This window comes from Emys orbicularis, chromosome 9 (genome assembly GCF_028017835.1).
Source record: "Emys orbicularis isolate rEmyOrb1 chromosome 9, rEmyOrb1.hap1, whole genome shotgun sequence".
NCBI classification, from domain to species: domain Eukaryota; kingdom Metazoa; phylum Chordata; order Testudines; family Emydidae; genus Emys; species Emys orbicularis.
In genome coordinates, this window is record NC_088691.1 from 90,752,413 (window position 1) to 90,771,823 (window position 19,411).

General features: G+C 44.3%; 1 protein-coding gene across 1 annotated transcript in view; it reads left to right on the forward strand.

Moving 5' to 3' along the window:
• The window catches only part of SEC62 (SEC62 homolog, preprotein translocation factor), a 28,865-nt gene extending 22,449 nt beyond the window's left edge, over positions 1 to 6,416 (forward strand). The window contains exons 6-8 of the mRNA XM_065410637.1: positions 1,510 to 1,570; positions 3,370 to 3,489; positions 5,191 to 6,416. Of these exons, the coding sequence (XP_065266709.1) occupies positions 1,510 to 1,570; positions 3,370 to 3,489; positions 5,191 to 5,672 (663 nt within the window). The 3' untranslated portion in view covers positions 5,673 to 6,416. The remainder of the gene's footprint in view (positions 1 to 1,509; positions 1,571 to 3,369; positions 3,490 to 5,190) is intronic.
• Positions 6,417 to 19,411: the final 12,995 nt, after the last annotated feature.

Below are 19,411 nucleotides of genomic sequence, written 5' to 3' on the forward strand. Positions count from 1 at the left end.
CCCCAGCAGTATGTTTTGGGTGCCCAGGGCAGCTGGCACAGAGGTAAATCACTGTGGGGCAGAGGGCGGGACTGGGGAAGACCCAGCTGGTGGCTCTTACCCTGCACTGGGCTCAACTGCTAGTCCCAGCTGGGCTGGGGAGGACTTCCTCTTCCCCTGCATGGCATCCGGAGCTGTGTTAGACCCACCCCCAGATTTCTCCCCTGGCTGTAGGAAGCTCTGCAAACTCCCCGCTTTCTGCACCCATCGCTCCTCAGCTGCAGGGGAAGGGATCACTGTACAGGGAACTGCTCCCCCATCCACCCAACCCCTATGCATCCAGATCCCCTCATACCCAGACCTTCCCGCCAAGCCTCACTCCCCCCACACCCAGAATCCCAACAAGTCCCACTCCCCCTGCACCTGGACTACCCCAACGAGCCACCTGCACCCGGATCCCCACCCTGCTGAGCCCAACCACCTTCACCTGGACCCCCCTGCAGACTCCCATTACTGTTGCAACCAGAACCCCCCTAACAAGTGCCTGTGCATCCAGATCCCCTGTGCACCCAGTTCCCCCACTGAGCCGCCCGCCCCCAGAATGTCCCACACAGAACCCTCTCAAACCACACCAAACCCCTCCACACTTGGATCCTGCTTTGCTGAGACTGCCTGCCCACACCTGGTGCACGTGGCACTGAGGGGCATGGTCCTGGGGTGTTTCTGGGGCAGGCCCAGTCCTTGTGCGGTGTCAGGGTTGGGTGCAGCCTTACTGCTGAGTCTGTGTCCTGGGTGGGAGCTGCACAGTGATCTCCCACCTCTGTGCAACCAGTGGCCTGTGCTTCCCAATGCCATGCTGGAGCCTCCACATTTATTTGACAAATAAAATTTGCAGAATTTTAAAATACTGTGCGCAGAATTTTTAATTTTTTGGCACAGAATGCCCTCAGGAGTAATACTAGTAAGTCATTAAAATATTTTAAATAAAGGCATCAACACACACCAGGGTGTGAGCAATATATTCTAATAAGAGCATTTATCAGATGCTGGAAGCTCCCAGCCTTCATCCTTGTGCCTGACAAGATATGGCACCAGTGTAATATTAAATATTTATATTATACATCCTTCTCCAATAAAAATACTGTGCTTAGGCCTTCTGCTCACTGAGTCAGATTAAGATCCGTGCATTGCTGAGGCAATTTGTGTAGGCTTAAAGAGGTGGTAGTGACAAGGTTATATATCTGCTTCTGCAGCTACTTCACTGAGCAGAATTGACATAGACCTTGGCTTCATGTCTCATCCAAAAATACAGAATCTCCCGCAATGCAGTGCCCCTCACCACAGTGCTGTACCATGGTTCAGTGCTGACTTGGAGGGCAGAGTGGCACCTGGTGGTGAATGTAACCTAGTACTAGAGAAATATGGTAATAAAGAAACATGCAGATGAGGAAACGAATCTGAAAGCTCTTACCAAAGATCTTTATTTGGGAATATAATTTGTTAATTTTAACCTGATTATTCTTACTGCAGGTGTATGTGTGGATCTATGACCCAGTTCATTTTAAAACATTTGCCATGGGACTTGTTCTTGGTAAGTAAGAATAGATGTTAATGTTCCTCAAGACATCTGTCTCTTTCCCATGGACAAACCTTTTAGTGTTTACGCTTTGTTCTAATTTGAAACCTGCTTCAGCCTTGGTACCAATGAGAGAAAAGGTGCATGCAGTAAAAACCTCAGAATAGTGAGGCTCCTTTTTATTCTCTCATATTCAGACACAGAATTAACATTTTTATCAATTTGCACCTAACTTACAGTTACACCTACTAACTGATCTGTAGATTTCAATTACTTAACACTAATAGATCGTGTCCTTAATAGGTACTGAACACTCATAATTGATACCCTTTCCCTTCCACCTCCCAATATTATTTATGTAGATCATTGGCCCAAGCAATTTTTTTTTTTTTTTTTTTTTTACAGTCTAGACCAATTTTAATGTTTACACACTGGTCTATTCTTCTTCATTAGCTGCTGCTGTGTAATGGGGAAATGGAAAAAGTTAGGGCCTAAAAGGCACCCAACTTCCCTGAGTTTAGAAATCATGGTAGCACCTTTCTAGAGAATCATGCTGACACTTTATGCCTAACCACTATGGTGATGGGCATCTTGGAAATACCTAAGGTAGATGGATAAATATTTTTGATCAGTATATAGAGGGCCTAACCATGTTACATGCTACAACTGGTGGGGATGTTGTGTACGGTATGCTTTGTATATTGGGTTCTGTCTACACTTACCAGGATATACTTATTACTTATATGGTGCTTTTTATCTTGAGAATTATACAAATCCTCTTTTCAAACCCTCTCTGAGGTAGGTAAATATTGTTTATTTCAATTATAAGATGAGGAAAACTGAGGCAGAGAGGTGAAGTGACTTGCCAAGGCAAGGCCACATGGGTAAGTCAGGTGTCAGAGCTGGCATTAGAATGTAGGAGTTGCTGGCTCCCAGTTCCATGTTCATATCCTCTCTCCATCAGCACAATTCTCTATGGAGAAGATATAATTTATATGACCATGATATATTTAGGGCTTTGAAAGGTAATGTGCTTAGCTTCTAAAGTGGTGGTGGGAGCCAGTTATGTGTTTACGCAATCTTGTAGACTTCAGCAAATAGCAGGAGGGCAGAAACTGCACAACTGTAAGGAAGACAAAGGGGGTGAGGGTGGGGACTGAAAAACAAGCAAAAAATGAGAGTGGGGATATTCACTTGCTCTCCAAACTTAAGCATGTTCTCTTGGGTTTTTATGGCCTACGCTGGTAATTTATATATGTGTATTTGTGGGCCAACAGAAATCCTACTCTGTTTCTGAATGGCAATCAAATAATGGGAATGCCTGGCAGTGGCGTAGCCAGGTGGAGGGAACAATAAAAAAGGCGCCACCCGCTGCGGCGCTTTTACTCACCCGGCGGCGCTCCGGGTCTTCGGCGGCGGGCCCTTCGCTCACTCCGGGTGTCTTCAGCAGCACTGAAGGACCCGCCGCCGAAATGCTGCCGAAGACCCGGAGCGAGTGAAGGTCCCGCCGCCAAACTGCCGCCGAAGACCCGGAGCGCCGCCGGGTGAGTAAAATAAAAGCACCGCAGCAGGTGGCACTTTTTTTTTTTTTTTTAAATTGCTCCCCCAGGTGAGTACAAAGGCGCCAAGAAATTGACAAGGCGCCACTTGTGCTCAGTGGGGGAGCAGCCACTGCCCCGCTCCCACCCTAGCTACGCTACTGATGCCTGGTCAAAGTGCTGTACGAACATTACTACAGGCAACAACACCAGACCACTATAGCCCTTTAATTGGTATCTTATCCATGTTTCTCAAACTCTTATCTTCATTTTTAGTGATTGCGGTTATAGCTGCAACTCTCTTCCCGCTTTGGCCTGCAGAGATGCGAGTAGGTGTTTATTACCTCAGCGTAGGCGCAGGCTGTTTCGTAGCCAGTATTCTCCTCCTTGCTGTTGGTAAGTTTCATTTGTTTTCAATAGAAGTTAGATGAACAGGACAAGCAGGGTAAAATTTTCAGAAGTGTCTAAGTGACTTAGAACCCTAATTGTAAAAGTGGAATAAGTACTTAGGCTCCTAAATCTGTCTGTCAACTTAACTTTTGAAAATTTTACCCCTATTCTTTAAAATAGCTATAGACCAGTGGTCCCCAATCTGTGAGGCATGCACCCCTTTGGGGAGTGTGGAGGAATGTCTGGGGGGGCCCAGGCTAGCTCCCACAGGGAAGAAAGTGCCACCCAGCCCCACTCTGCGCTCCGCTCTGCTCCCGGCCCCGGCTTGACCTCCCCATCACAGCCCTGCTCCTGACCCTGGCTCTGCTCCTGGCCAGGGGACTGTGGACACATTCCATTACTGGTAAGGGGGGGGCGGTCCGAGAGGAAAAGTTTGGGGACCACCGCCATAGATTAATCTTATGTGAGTAATTCCTTAATGGCCACTATATGTCACTATTGTGGCATTGGAAAAAAGTGTTCCTCAGGGTTCATTTCAGGCTGCAGGCGTACACCAGGGTGTGCACTCTTGATCTTGCATAGTGAAGATCAATGTCCTTAGGACAGCACAAGTGCTCTATCTTATCAGAGCTCTCTGGTCCACTGTTCGTGTTAGACCTCTCTTGCTGCTAAAACTCTTGTTTTAGGCACTAGATAGTAGCAGCGGCTCTAATGTGAGATGTTAGTAAGGTTGGGAGATGAGAAAGGTGGCCATGGTGGTGGGGTCTTTAAACTGGAGGAGAAACAGTGGCCAAGGTGAAGAGAAAAAGTTTGAGACAACAGGGAGGGGGGAAAAGGACCATCATCTACAAATTAGAGGCAGTGCTTCCTCCTGAAAAGCCAGTTCAGGCTTTTGGCAGAGGTGGAATCACCAGACCTAGAAACAGTGTGTTACTTATAAACTTATGGGCATTGCTTGTAGATAGAATACAAAGGAAAGTAAAACAGCTTGAGTCACATTGCATCTTGATATCAGAGGCCTGCATTTTGACCACCTGCCTTCTAGGCAGAATTAGATGCAATGCCCTAAAGGAATAGCTCAGGACCAACACATAGACACTTGCAAAAGAAATAAAACTGAGAACATGACTCACCTGTTAAGGATTTGGGCCCAGATCCTCACATCTGAAATTAGTGGAAGTTAGGAGCTTAATTACCTTTGAGGAGCTGGATGCAGGTAATCAAGCTTTCTTTTTGACTTGCATGGTGTGTAACTGAGCAAAACAATGCTTAAAAATGCAGATGGGAGATCACTGACCCTCTTATTTTTCATGGAGACTTACAAACTAATAGAGAAAACTTGGTCTTTAGCTAAGATCAAATGATCGTATCCTATTGCAGGGGAATAGACTTTTCTGTCTATTAGCTCTTTACCGTTTTTAACTTTTATCATCAAACCTTGTATCAGACTTTTATTTTTGGGAGGGTGTTGAAAGATGGCACCTTTTAATTCTCCCCCTTGCCTACTTCTTGATCACCACCATTAAGTATCAGAACACGCTGTTAAACCCATCCTTCCAGCCCAGGGATTTGGTTTCATTTGTATTTTGTGTGTTTTGTCTGTCCTCAACTTGATTTTGAGTACAGCAGGGGAGAGGCATCTAATGAACACAGTTGTTATATGTTGTAAATATTTATATAAAATATTTGGGCTTTCTCTCCTCACAGCCCGCTGCATTCTCTTCCTTATTATTTGGCTGATAACTGGAGGAAGGCATCACTTCTGGTTTTTGCCAAATCTGACAGCAGACGTGGGTTTCATTGACTCCTTCAGGCCCCTGTACACACACGAATACAAGGGACCAAAAGCAGACTCAAAGAAAGAGGAGAAATCAGAGTCCAAAAAGCAGCCGAAGTCTGACAGTGAGGAGAAATCAGATAGTGAGAAAAAGGAAGATGAGGATGGAAAAGTCGAAGCAACAGGCAACTCAGGAGCAGATGGCTCTGGAGGGGAGCGGCATTCAGACACAGACAGTGATAGGCGTGAGGATGACCGATCCCAGCATAGTAGTGGAAATGGAAATGATTTTGAAATGATCACAAAAGAGGAACTTGAACAGCAAACTGATGAAGGAGATTGTGAGGAAGAGGAGGAGGAGGAGGAGGAGGAGGAAGAAGAAGAAACTAGGCCTTTACATGAAAAATCCTAACTCACTATAGTTTTGAGACTGAATATGTGCAAAACAATTGGATTTTCTTCATTGGCTGATCACCAAAATGTAGTTACAGTAACATTCTTTCCATTTGTTTGCTGAAATACACGTTATCCAAACAGTTTTATATCTAGTTTCTTCATTTAAAAAAAACTATTAGCTTGATTACTTGGTACAATCTGAAGTCATTAATACACATTTACAAAAGTTTTGTCAATTTGACAAGTTTTCTGTCAGATCCTATAATTTGTCTAGATAGTCCTCAAACCTTCCGAAGAACATAGTTTCCCTAGTGTCATTTTCTGGTACTTGCATAACTTTTCAGTAAGTATAGCCTACTCAGAATAGCTTTGTAAAATGGTAAACGTTGAATGACCAAATCTCACATTATTCCTAGTATATTCATTTGATAGCTAGTTAAGTAAAGCACTTCTTAGCTCATGGCTCTCTTGACATTTTCCTTGATCTTTATAAAATTGTAAGAAAGAACTTTAAGACAACTAGTTTTAGCAGAAGGTAATTTTAAAGTATTTTGCTAGACATACAAGCTGGTAGTGCTTATTTGGCTGCAGTGTTTTCAGTTGTGTACAAATTGTGTACCACCAACTTAAGAAATCCAAACTGTTTTGTACATCTGGTTCAGAGAAAGATGTCATCTCGAGGAGGCAAAGGGAACAGCATAGTTTGGAAGCTATGGCTGTCTTCTTTTCCCCCTCACTTCCCCCACCATCATAATTCAAGAAGAAATTATTCTGTACGTAATTTTAAAATAAAGCAACCCTTTTTTTTTTTAAACTGTTACTTATTATTTAGAAGTTTTATCCAAATTTCAGTTTGTATAATTGAAGCCATTTCAGGGTGTGTTTATTAGAGAAATGCAAGATGGAGGACCTCACAGAATCTGTTTTGATTGGTAGATTTGTCCCAGGAGCTTTTTTTTCCTGCCAACATTCCATGTATTTGAGTGAGTAAATTGATCCTTATTAAACAAAAGCAGATAACACAGCTGTCTGTATGCCTTAATGTTAATCTTAACATTTTCTATATTCAGAAACGAGTACTATATTAACTGATGAGTAGGCACATCTTGAGAGTATTCACCTGTTCAGAAGTACAGATAACAAAAAAGCTAATTCAAAAGATGACCAAGATCAAATTGTTTTTAAAACTGCTGAAGCAATTTGAATGTTCAGTTTGTTTCACACATCTCTTATTTGCTAGACTGTTGGAGGACATTTTGTGTTTAGTTATATAAGTATTTAAAAAGTTAAGATGACATAATTCCTCTGAATCGTTCAATTTCAGACAAACTGAAATAGCGAATACAGATATTATTCCTCCCTGACACCACTGTGAGGAAAGAATGCTAGTTATTGCTTGAATTTTCAATAGTTGACAACATTTTTTTCTTGAATTTCTCTTTTCCATTACCAGTGTTTTGAATGAAGATGTTAATTTTTCTGACTGTGCAAATATATACATTTTACATGTGCATTGATAAGGTCTAATTTGCATACTACTTCTGAATATTTATTGTATGGGGAACAGAGATTGGATCTGTTACGCATTTTTCTATTGATACGGAAGAAATTTTTATTAACCTGTTCCCTGGCAAACTTTGACATTTGTGTGTTATTGCTGTTTACAGTGACTTGTTTTAACAGATCCGTCACTACCATCCACTACCTTAAGATGTGCATGTGTAATGGGATAGGACACTGGCTTAAAACTCTTCTTTCCACTCAGTTTAGCAACTGTTTTGAACAACATACTGCCTTCAGGCAGAAGCTAATATCTGCCATGCTTGCAGTTCCAATCTCCGTTGCTAGCATTGGGAACTGAACTGCAGTCCTTTGTGTAGACCACTCTTTAGCTATTTGGTTCTGTGATGTATCTCAGTACCCCCCAAACACCCACTATTATCATATATAAAATGGTACACATGCATCTTCCTTTCAGATGAGCAAGAACAGCACGGAACCCTTGCTTTTACTATAAAATGCAGGGTGGTAAAACCATTTTGTAGTCTACACTGAAGTTAAATTTTGTCTTTATTCAGGTGAAACTCCCATTGATTTCAGTGAATTAAAATCAAGACAGACTGACATTTGGCCTCTATCTAGTTTTTAAAAGCCAGTTGGAGAACAGCACCTGACGTGTGTAAAACAACAAAACAAAACAAAAAAGTGTGTAATACATAAGTTGAAGATGGTTTTACTAATATTTGAAAATAAGGTCCAGTATTTTTCCAAGTAATAAACAATTGGGCTACCCGCGTTTGAAGCCTTTAGGGCAATGAATTTATCTCTATTTCCCCAGCTAAAATGAAATGACATCTTAATAATCCTGTTGAGAAAATTAAGTTTAATCATTCTAAATTGGAATAATATTATTAAATAACTGTTTAGTAAAGCTGTCACCTGCTGTCTGTGCAGTGACCTATTTGAAATGAGTTTGTGATGGCAGTCCATTTCCTAGTACACAGGTGTCTAGATCTCAAAACCCCTGCCAACCCTGGCAGGAGAGTTCATCGCTTAACTAGGCACGGAAATGGAACTATCCTCTAATCCACTGACTCCCAAACTTCATTGGTTCATATAGCATCTTTAAAAAATAACTTTGTGACATGGATGGAACATCCAGCTCATGTACACATTGAACTCCTGATTACCCTTAACCCTAATTTGCAGTGTTCAGCTCTGAGACACATTGACAGGGTAACATGAGAAAGGGTGCACTATTGTTGGGAGCTGTTCTGTGGACATAAAGCATTTCATTGCCCAGTTCTATTAGACATTTCCACAAATACTAAATTCACTGTACTTATTTTAAAAATTTTAGGGTTAGATAGGAGATGAGTGGCTACAATTTGATATGCCAGCAACAGCTAAAGAGAAAAAGAATCAGTGGACATGTGACATTTTGCATACACACTTCCAAAACAGACCCAGGATCCAAAACATAGATATGGAAATAATAAAGGTACTGACCAGCATTCAGTTCTCTTAAGATATGTGGCTACTTTTAAAATCAAAGTATTTCAGAGTAAGTTGCTTCTACTCCCCTTACTGGTTTTGACTTAAACTTCGTAACTTATATGCCTGTCTAGTAGGATGACTTTAATGGGAACAATTTTATTTATATTTAGTGGAACATTTAAACAGTTACTCTATTAAAATTTCCTTATTGCAATAAAATGTTAGTGGTCTCATTGATTTTTCTCCCTATAGCTATATAACAAGTGTAATAAAGTTACTCTTTTCTGATAAAATGTGATTACTATTAGTTTAACCAATTTTGAAAATAAATTATTAAAAATTTTAAACTTAAGCAGAAAACTCTGCAGGTCAACATCTAGAGGTGATGTTATACCAAAACCTGCTCTGGGTACAGGGTAGATGAGAATTTTCAACTTAATTTCTCTATCAACGAGTGCACATTAATTTTTTTCAGATCTTTATCTGGTAATGTATAAGACTCAAATATTCTTCAATCAACTCATTCTCAAATCTGTACTGTATGCATTAGAGAGTATGGCAGTGGGGAGGAGGCTTACTAGTAGCTGTGGAAACTGAGCAAATATGATTACTAGAAATTTAGTAGAATTTTAATACATATTAGACAAATGGGACCATGACCATCCTGTGATGTGTATCTCAGATTTTCTCATATAAATATTTTAAATATTAAAGTCTTTGTTGTTGCCCCAGTTGAGGCCTGATCCGACTTCTAGTGAAGTCCATGGGAATTGGATTAGATTCATAGAGTGTAATGTAGCTTCAAGGGGAGACAAAAAGGAAGGAGAATGACTCAAATGACTGGTAAGTTACACTTTAGTCATGAGCCTTTTTTATGTCTGATTAGGGAAAGAGCCTAATGGTAGAGATGCTGTAGGAATACAACACTCTGACTCCCTGAACCTACAAGTTCATAATCCAGCTGTCTTGACTTATTGCAGGGGTAGGCAACCTGTGGCACATGTGCCAAAGGGGGCACGCGAGCTGATTTTCAGTGGCACTCACACTACCTGGGTCCTGGCCTCCGGGGGGGGTCGGGTCTGCATTTTAATTTAATTTTAAATGAAGCTTTTTAAACAATTTAAAAACCTTATTTACTTTACATACAATGGTTTAGTTATATATTATAGACTTATAGAAAGAGACCTTCTAAAAACGTTAAAATGTGTTACTGGCATGTGAAACCTTAAATTAGAATGAATAAATGAAGACTTGGCACCCCACTTCTGAAAGGTTGCCGACCCCTGACTTATCGCCTCAGCCTCCTGAGACAGCTAAGTTACTTATCATGCATTTTACCATATTATGCTAAAATACAGAAACTTATTGCAAGTAATTTAATTGTTGGTCATTTCCAAATGAGATTTCAAACTTGTGCTGCTATCTGCTGTGAGGTGTTAAAAGTACCCATGCCTTGTTTCTACCCTCCAATATCCTGGATCCTTCCCCGTGCTTCCTGAATCGTTTGTCAAGAAAAGGGAGTCACCCAGTGTCTTAACCAAACTATCCCCTCTCCCTCCCTGCTGCCATTGTGAGAATACTGAGACTTTCACCCTATTTTCAGATGTGTTTTAGGAGTGCTGTATTGGAAACCTTCAGGTTGAAAGATTTTATGTGAATATTGTTACTGTCAGACCTCCGGAAACACCACATGCTTAACTTTTTACATCTCTTTAACTGGAACCAAATTAAATTTGGAATCACACTGGTATCAATCCAGAGTAGTTCTGCTGTCTTCAGTGTAGCTGAGATCAGGATCTGTACCTGCTCCTGCATCTCAGCCACTCTGCCTCCACCTGTGATGAAGGACAGTCAGTGAATGCTGCTTTATAATTGGTGAGAGATTGATGCCAAAGCCCATTTCTCTTGGAGGCAGCATGTTCATTTGCTAGTGTGGCTTTTTAAATAATTCCTAATTACATGGTTGACTTGAGTTTCATATCTGATGCCTTTTAGTACATCTTAACAGCAATCCCAGAAACACTTGCAGAGGTGCTGGAACAATTTTTAATAGTATGGTGCTGAAAACCATTAGACAAAACTGTAACCCCCTCTGCATGATGGAAACCATGCATTGGGTTGCTATTATGACTTCAAGCTAAGGGGTGCTGTCACACACATCCCCTAGCCCTCTGTGATCTTGGTCTACTTGGAACTATAAACTCTCACTTGTGCTGTCCTTATTGAGGAATATTTATCAACCATCCAATGTAAGGAGAGTCTTTCTACAGTTATGATCCAAAAAAATAAAATCTAGTAGCTACTCTAGGCTGTAATATTTTGGATTATCAATGAACATTGTAGCATTATGTTTTGTGTTTTTTAATTAAAGGGTTTCTATCTCCATTGCTAGCGTTGAGAACAGAACTATAGGCTTTTGTGTTCAACATTTTTCATTCACATGGTACCTTACTATTTAAAGCAGTTGTTAAACCTTTTGAATCCAGAACAAAAAGGGGATCATTTCTATTCAATGTACAGAACTGGGAACTAGAAACGCCTGTATTCTAATCCCAGCTTTGATACTGACTCATTCTATGGCACCAGTCAAACCACATAGGGCCAAGTTCTTCTCTGTCAACCTATCCAGCACCATTGCAAGTTAGAGGCATGACTTTCAACTCCATTCCAAGTCATATGACTGAAGGAGAATATGAGTCTTAACCTCTCTGCAACATGAGAGTAATATAGTAGTTATTTACCTGCCATACAGGGGCACTGTGAGGATGTACGAATCATCCTTTGTAAAATACTTGGAAGTCAAATTTCATTTTATTGCTGTGCACATTTTTATATCAGAATTAGTATGTATGTGCCTTACTGCTGAACTCAGTTTATCATTGATTTTGATCATGTGCCTTGAAAAGTTTGTGAGGAGAATGGAATAAAATGGTGCAAGGCTGTATTGTACACTGAGTTATACTGTAGCTTTCTCATTTACAGACAAAGAGCAGGACAAAATAACCCAAGCAATGCAAATGAACTGGAGTCTGTTTTCAATAGACTTCCTGTAACAGCTGGTATAATTTCACAGTTGCTTCCTGCTTTACTTAATAAACATTGGATGATTTTATTCATAATGTAGCAACTGAACAAATATGAAAACAAAAAAGGTATAGCTCCTGATTGTGTATGCAGTCCATTATTCCATTGTTTGACATAGTGGTCATTAGTGCTGAACTTACGTTTAGTTAATGGAAGAAATGATTTCAAAGAACATTTATTCCCCCTGCAAAGAACTTTAGAAAAAGTGTTAGTGTTGATGATAGAATCATGTAAATAATAAATAATTCCAGTATAAGTCTCAAGTGTGTGTGTGTGTGGGGGGGTACTGTACACTTGTCATGTTTCAGAGCTAGATCAAACCACTTTGCAAAAGATCATAAATGCCATTATCCTTATTTTACAAGATGGGGAAAAAAGGCACATGGGGCAGATCCTTAAAGATACTTAGGCATTGCTCCACTCAGCCTTGCAATGCCTAAATCCTAGGCAACCTGCCACTCAGTGGAATTTTCAGCCCCACGCGAAGTACCCTGGCTCCCCCATACAATACACAGGGAGAGTTAGGCACCTACAGAAGGCATTTTTCACAAGCCAGCCAGCTGAGTGGAAAGCTACTGAAGTTAACCAGGAGTAAAATGTTGAGGAGAGGGGTTTAGGCACCTACATTGCTGACAGACCAGAGACAGACACCTCCCGCTGTTTGGGGTCTTCAGCTGTGAACCCTCTCCTGAAATAAGGCACCTAAGCAGCGATGCCGACTCATAATTCAAGACATAGTTGGCATAGATCCCAGAGGCGACAAAGGGAGCTGCCACCGAACTGGCAACCCCCAGTGCAATGGCCCTTTTGGACCCCTGAGCGTATCATCAAGCCCAGGGCACCTTGTCAAAGGGATCAAGGTCTGTAGCATCAGGATGCTGGCAGCACCACTCTCCTGGGGACAGACCCCAACCTTGAGGATCCCAGGCCACCCTGTCCCAACCACGCCCTTAACCTTGGGTTGTGGCCGAGACATCTCCGCCACAGGACCAGCCCCAGGTATCGACTGTAGTGGCCACAACAGTCTGTACTGACCAAGAGGTGGTCAGAGACTTAGAGGGACAGGAGGACCCAGTACCTCCACTAGCCACCTTGTCTTCTTCCCAAGACAAAGCTGTAGCAGGGGCATCAGCTTCGGGGCTACCTCCAATAGATCACAGGGTGCACCAAGACCCCTTCAGGTGAATCACCCGCAACATGGGGTTGAAAGCGGAGGAGGTTGTCAAGACCAAGAACCCCATGGTGGACATTCTCACCCCCGAAGGTCCATCACGGGTGGCTCTGCCCCAATCAAGACGGTGCAGAACAATATAAAAACTCTGTGGCAGACCCCGGCCTCAGTCCCGCCGACTGCTAGAGGCATTGAGCGTCAATACTTCATCCCTTCCAAGGGATCTGAGTATTTGTTCTTGCACCCACAACCATGCTTGCTAGTTGTGTTGGCAGTCAACGAGAAGGAGCGTCAAGGACAGCAAGGGCTGGCCCCCAAGTCCAAGGAGGCGAAAAGGATGGACCTTTTTGGCAGAAAGGTCTATGCCATGGGCGGCCTACAACTGAGGATAGCCAATCAGCAGGCTATCCTCAGTAGGTACAACTTCAATTCATGGACCACCATGCTGAAGTTCAAAGACATGATCCCGGTGGACTCCAGAATGGAATTCTCCACTATAGTCGAGAAAGGGAAAGTGGTTGCACAGATCAATCTGCAGGCGCCCCTGGACTCAGCAGATTCGGCCGCCCGTACCCTCTCCTCAGGAACAGCCATTCGACGAACATCATGGCTCAAGGCGTCTGAGTTACCCCCGGAAGTGCAGCAAACCCTGTAGGACCTTCCCTTCGAGCGCACAGGGCTTTTTTTGGAGCAGACTGACTCCAAGTTGCACAGTTTGAAAGATTCCAGGGCGACCATTAAGTGTTTGGGGATGCACACCCCTGCAACCACTTTAAGCCCCAACCACTGCAACAGCAACGCCCATATCCTCCTTGGTCGAGGCAGGATTTTTATAGGCAAAGGGGCAGAAATCACAGGCGCAAGCCTTCAAACCCACCTTCAGGGCAGGATCAGGGCCTAACTAAGCCATTGTTGGGCTCCAAACAAAGATTTTGAAGGGACGCCCGAGGACGGCGTACCCTCCAATATCCTGGATCCTTCCCGGTGCTTCCTGAATCATTTGTCCCACTTCTACCATGCTTGGTCGCAAATAACATTGGATCATTGGGTGCTTCGCATGGTAGAAGTGGGATATTCTCTCCAGTTCTGCTCCTCCCCTCCCTCACCCCCCTTCCCTGTCCCTCTTCAAGGACCCATCTCACGAGCAACTCCTTGTTCAGGAGGTGCAATTTTGCTCCTTGCCATAGGGGCAGTGGAGGAGGTTCCTCAGGAGCTCAGGGGCAAGGGATTCTACTCCAGATACTTCCTTATCCCCAAGGCGAAGGGAGGTCTCAGACCCATTCTAGACCTCAGAGGACCCAACCAGTTCATGGTGAAGTTGAAGTTCCGCATGGTCTCTCTGAGCACGATCATACCTTCCCTGGATCTGGGAGACTGGTACGCTGCCCTCAACATGAAAGATGCGTACTTTCATATAGCTATTCATCCGGCCCACAGACATTTCCTAAGGTTTGCGGTCGGCCACAAACACTACCACTTCACGGTGCTCCCATTCGATCTATTGACGGCCCCCAAAGTGTTCACCAAGTGCATGTCGGTGGTTGCGGCCTTTCTCCGAAAGAGGAAGGTACAGGTGTATCCCTACCTCAACGACTGGCTGCTGCGGGGGTGCTCCAGGGAGCAGGTGGAGTCCCAAGTCTGGTTAGTCAGAGACACCTGTGAGAGACTAGGACTCCTCCTCAACGTGAACAAGTCCACACTTTCACCGACCCAAAGAATAGAATTCATCAGTACAGGCCAGAGCAATTCTGCCGGAGTCCAGATTTCTAGCAATGACAGATATTATCCAGACTCTCGGGCAGTATCCCACCACAACTGCAAGGGGATGCCTGAGTCTCGGTCACATGGCAGCCTGCACCTATGTGGTCAGACATGCCAGACTGAGGCTCAGGCTGCTCCAGGCATGGCTCACCTCAACTTATCGCCCAGATCAAGACAGCTTGGACTCGGTAGGGACAGTACCGGAGCAAGTTCTAGAAGCCCTTCGCTGGTGGCTAGACCCTCGCATGGTCCATGAAGGGTCTAGCACCCCTCACCCCTCCATGACCCTAGTAACAGACACGTCAGCTCTGGTTTGGGAGGCCCACCTAGGAGACCTACAGACGCAGGGTCGGTGGTCACAGGTCGAGCTCTCACTCCACATCAATATCAAGGAGCTCAGAGCTGTGTGTCTAGCCTGCCAGACCTTCCAGACCAGAATTCAGGATCAGTGCGTGGCAGTGATGACCAACAATACCACCACATTTTACATAAACAAGCAGGGCAGAGCCCACTCCTCCCCTCTCTGTCAGGAAACTCTCCAGCTGTGGGATTTTTGTATAGCCCACTCCATTCACCTGGAGGCATCCTATCTCCCTGGAGTACGGAACAAGCCTGCAGACCACCTCAGCAGGTCATTTTGCAACCACGAGTGATCCATCCATCCAGACGTCATACATAGACCTATTTGCCATGAGGAGCAACAAGAAGTGTCCAATGTTTTGCTCTTTCCAAAAACACAGTCCGGGCTCTATCTCGGACGTGATCATGCTACCCTGGGGAGACCGTCTAACGTATGCCTTCCCGCCAATACCACTTGTCTACAAGATGCTGCTCAAGATCCGCAGGGAGAAAGCAGAGGTAATTCTGTTGGCCCCAGTGTGGCCACGCCAATATTGGTATACCATGCTTCTGGAGCTGTCAGTGGACACCCCGATCGCACTGCCGCTCTACCCCGATCTGATCACACAGGATCACGGTCACCTCCTTCACCCGGACCTCCAGTTCCTCCATCTCATGGGTTGGAAGCTTCATGGTTAAACCCAATGGAGCTTCAATGCATTGAATTGGTGAGGGAGATGCTGCTTGGTAGCAGGAAACCTTCCACCAGGGCCACTTACCTAGCTAAGTGGAAAAGGTTCTCGTGCTGGTGTGAGCAGCGTCATGTACCTCCACTTCAAGCATCTATACCGTTCATTCTGGAGTATCTACTGCATCTGAAGCAGCAAGGTTTGGCGGGATCATCCATCAGGGTATACCTCGCAGCCATCTCGGCGTTGCACCCAGGAGAGTTGGGGCCTTTGGTATTCACCAACCCTATGGTGAGCCATTTCCTGGAAGGCTATATCCACAGTCCCAACCGCCAGTACCTGCTTGGGATCTCAATCTGGTCCTCTCTAGGCTAATGGGGGCCCCATTCGAACCACTGGCTACATGTGGCATCCCTTCTGTATCTCTTGTGGAAGGTGGCATTCCTGGTTGCCATCACATCAGCCAGGAGGGTGTCCGAGTTAAAAGTGCTAACCTCCAAACCTTTCCGCCCCCCCCCCCCCCGCCTTCCATAAGGACAAAGTACAACTCAGGGCCCACCCAGCCTTCCTACCCAAGGTGGTATCCCAATTCCACATTGACCAAGACATTTTTCTACCAGTCTTCTATCCCAAGCCACATGCGAATGCGCAGGAGCAGAGGCTGCACTCACTAGATGTCTGGAGGGTGCTAGCATTCTACATTGAGCGCACAAAGCCTTTCAGGAAGTCGAATCAACTGTTTGTAGCAGTGGCAGACCAGGTGAAGGGGCTTCCGGTCTCCTCATAACGCATTTCTTCCTGGGTCATGGACTGCATCCATACCTGCTATGACATCGCCAAGGTCCCAGCCATTACTGCCCACTCGACACGAGCTCAAGCCTTGTCCGCCGCTTTCCTGGCCGAGGTGCCCATCCAGGAGAGCTGCAACGTGGCAAACTGGTCTTCGATGCACACATTTACCACCCACTATGCCATCACCCAACATGCTATGGAGGACACAGCTTTTGGCAGGGTGGTTCTCCAATCAGTGATTCCTTAACTCTGACCCCACCTCTGGGGGAGAGCTTGGAAGTCACCTGATTGGAATCAACGTGAACAAGCACTCGAAGAAGAAAAAACGGTTACTCACCTTCTTGTAACTGCTGTTCTTCGAGATGTGTTGTTCACGTCCATTCCAATACCCACCCTCCTTCGCCTCTGTCGGAGTAGCTGGCAATTAGGAACTGAGGGGTGGGTGGGTCAGCAGGGTCATATATTGAGCCATGAAGGCGCCACTCCAGGGGGCTCCCTAGCCGACCTGACAGGAGCTGCTAAGGGGAAAAGTTTCTGACGACCATGCATGCGGTGCGCACACAGCTGATTGGAATGGACGTGAACAACACATCTAGAAGAACAACAGTTACAAGAAGGTAAGTAACCATTTTTTCTGCTTGCAGTGGGTATAATGCAATAGATCTCAAACCAAACTATCTCAGTTCCTATATAGCACCCATCACCAGACAGCAACTTCAGAAACAAACAAGGAGAGAAAAGTTATTGGTAAACTAGTTATCTTAGTTAATGCTGCAGCTGCTGAACAAACAGCATTATAAATAACTGCACCTCTCATTTAGGCCTGGTCCACCTCCCAGCTCCATCTGTGTTTACCAGTATGATTCTCATTGCAGGGGAGGCAGAGCCTTACAGTATGCTCCTCTGCCTATCCATCTACCAAAGCTGTTACGACCAGATAAAGACAAGCAGAGAAAACTGCAGTGTTATAACATATAGGAGCAATGGTTACATCACAGATGGGGAAACATGCTGCAGTTATAAATATTAAAGAAACTTGCTAGTTCAGTAAATGAAATACTGATCATGATTCAAGGCTGGATTTGAATATCATTTGTGACCTGTATGAAAGATGAGCTGCAACGTGCAGCAGAAGAATACACCGATGTACAGTAGGGTTTACTGGTCTTCAACTGAGTATCTGGAAACAGATTACGACTAAGAGAAGCTTTTTGAATTAAAAGTTGACAAAGGAAATTGTTGAAGTATCTACTTAAGAAAAACAGCCCAGGAACAAATGGTAGGAAATAGGTCTGAACAGGAGCCCTAATTAATAGCAATGAGGAATCCCTTAAGAGACAGATTATAAGAAACAGAAAACATCCCGTTAATGGAACAGTAGTGCAGTATTTTTCTTAGATGTAACAATTTTTTGTATAAACACGTGGCTCTTTTTTTCCTCTGTCAATTAAATAGTTTATTAAGTTTCCATTAATACAATAAAACCTTTATCACCACATACTGTCTCCGCCCAACCATTTTTTTTTTTTTTTTAAATAAACATACTAGTTTCTCATACAATACTCCTGACAGAAGTTCCTGCCACTCTCAGGTCCTTTCATTTCTCCCAGTACACTCTTACATTATTAATCTTTTTGGAAGCTTGAAGCTTAGATATGCTTCTGATCCTATATCTTGCTCCCTGAGGGACAGATTGTAAGATGTCCAATTGCGGGGAGAAGACTCTGTGAGCCTATGCAGAGGCCAGTCACAACTGCACTTACTGTTCTTTTCTGGGTGCAAGAACTGTTATCAACTAGCCCCTTGAAGCACAAGACACCACAAAAGGAGGGGAGGGAAGGGGAGGGGAGAGGATGAGGCAGCCATGAGGAGAAAACAGCTTGCACCTTTCTAAAGCATGGCACTGCAGCTGGGCTCTTTAGGAAGTTTAAGGAGATGTAGGGTCATAGTGCATGGAACTATTCATTACCTCCAATGTACCCCAGTGCCTAACGAGAATAACCTGGCCTGAACCAGCCAGAGCTGGGGATGATGCAGAAGCAGCACACAAACTTCTGATCATGGAAGCAGGGAGTCCATTTTGTTTTTCTGTGCTAGTCCTTCCGAGCAATTTCAGAACAGTCTTAATGAGCTGCAAAGGGACTCTCATCGGACCAACCATCTTTTGCTGGAAAATTGGAGGCTGCAATATAGCGCCTTGTTGGTGGAAGGGTTAAAGGGGTTGAAGACATGGAGGAGGAGGCTCACTGGATAGATGTAAGTCTGTTTCTTTTCCCCAGTGTTTTTCTTCCACTGGGGCTGCATGCTGGTTTGCTATTGTAGGCTTGTTGGCCCTGAAGTGTTTGTTTAGCGGGCGGGGGAGAAGGAAGCAAACAAACTCAAAGGACTGCATGAATAATGCAGACAAAACCTTGACTGCTTCCAAGATGGAAGGCAGAGTTCCCTGTCCATTCCCCAGCATAATCTCTAGTTCATTCCCGGGAGAGGAAGAAACAGCAAGGACTCAGCAGCAGCAGGGACGTGAACTCTGTTTCTACACAATGGTCAACAGGAAGCTGATCAACCAACACACCACAGCTTTTCTCTTGCAACAGCCTTTTGTGCTCTCTGCACTCGTTGCAGGACAATGACAGTTTTTAAACCACACAAATTTGAGGAAGCGGTGACATGAAACACACTAGGGCCAGATTCACTGCAGAACCCAGGCTGTGAGCTCTCAGTAGCATGCAGTGCATGCTACCTGCAACCCTGGCTCTATCAGGGCCCTGCCTTGAGCCAGTGCAACAGTACCTGGATGATGCACTGAGATTCAGCACTTCCCCCACTCTGCTGCTGGAAAGGTATCTGCGATGAAGCGCCAGCCAACATTTAAAGCTGCTCTCCCCTGGCCTAGGTGGCACCACTTCCTGCATGCCACAACCC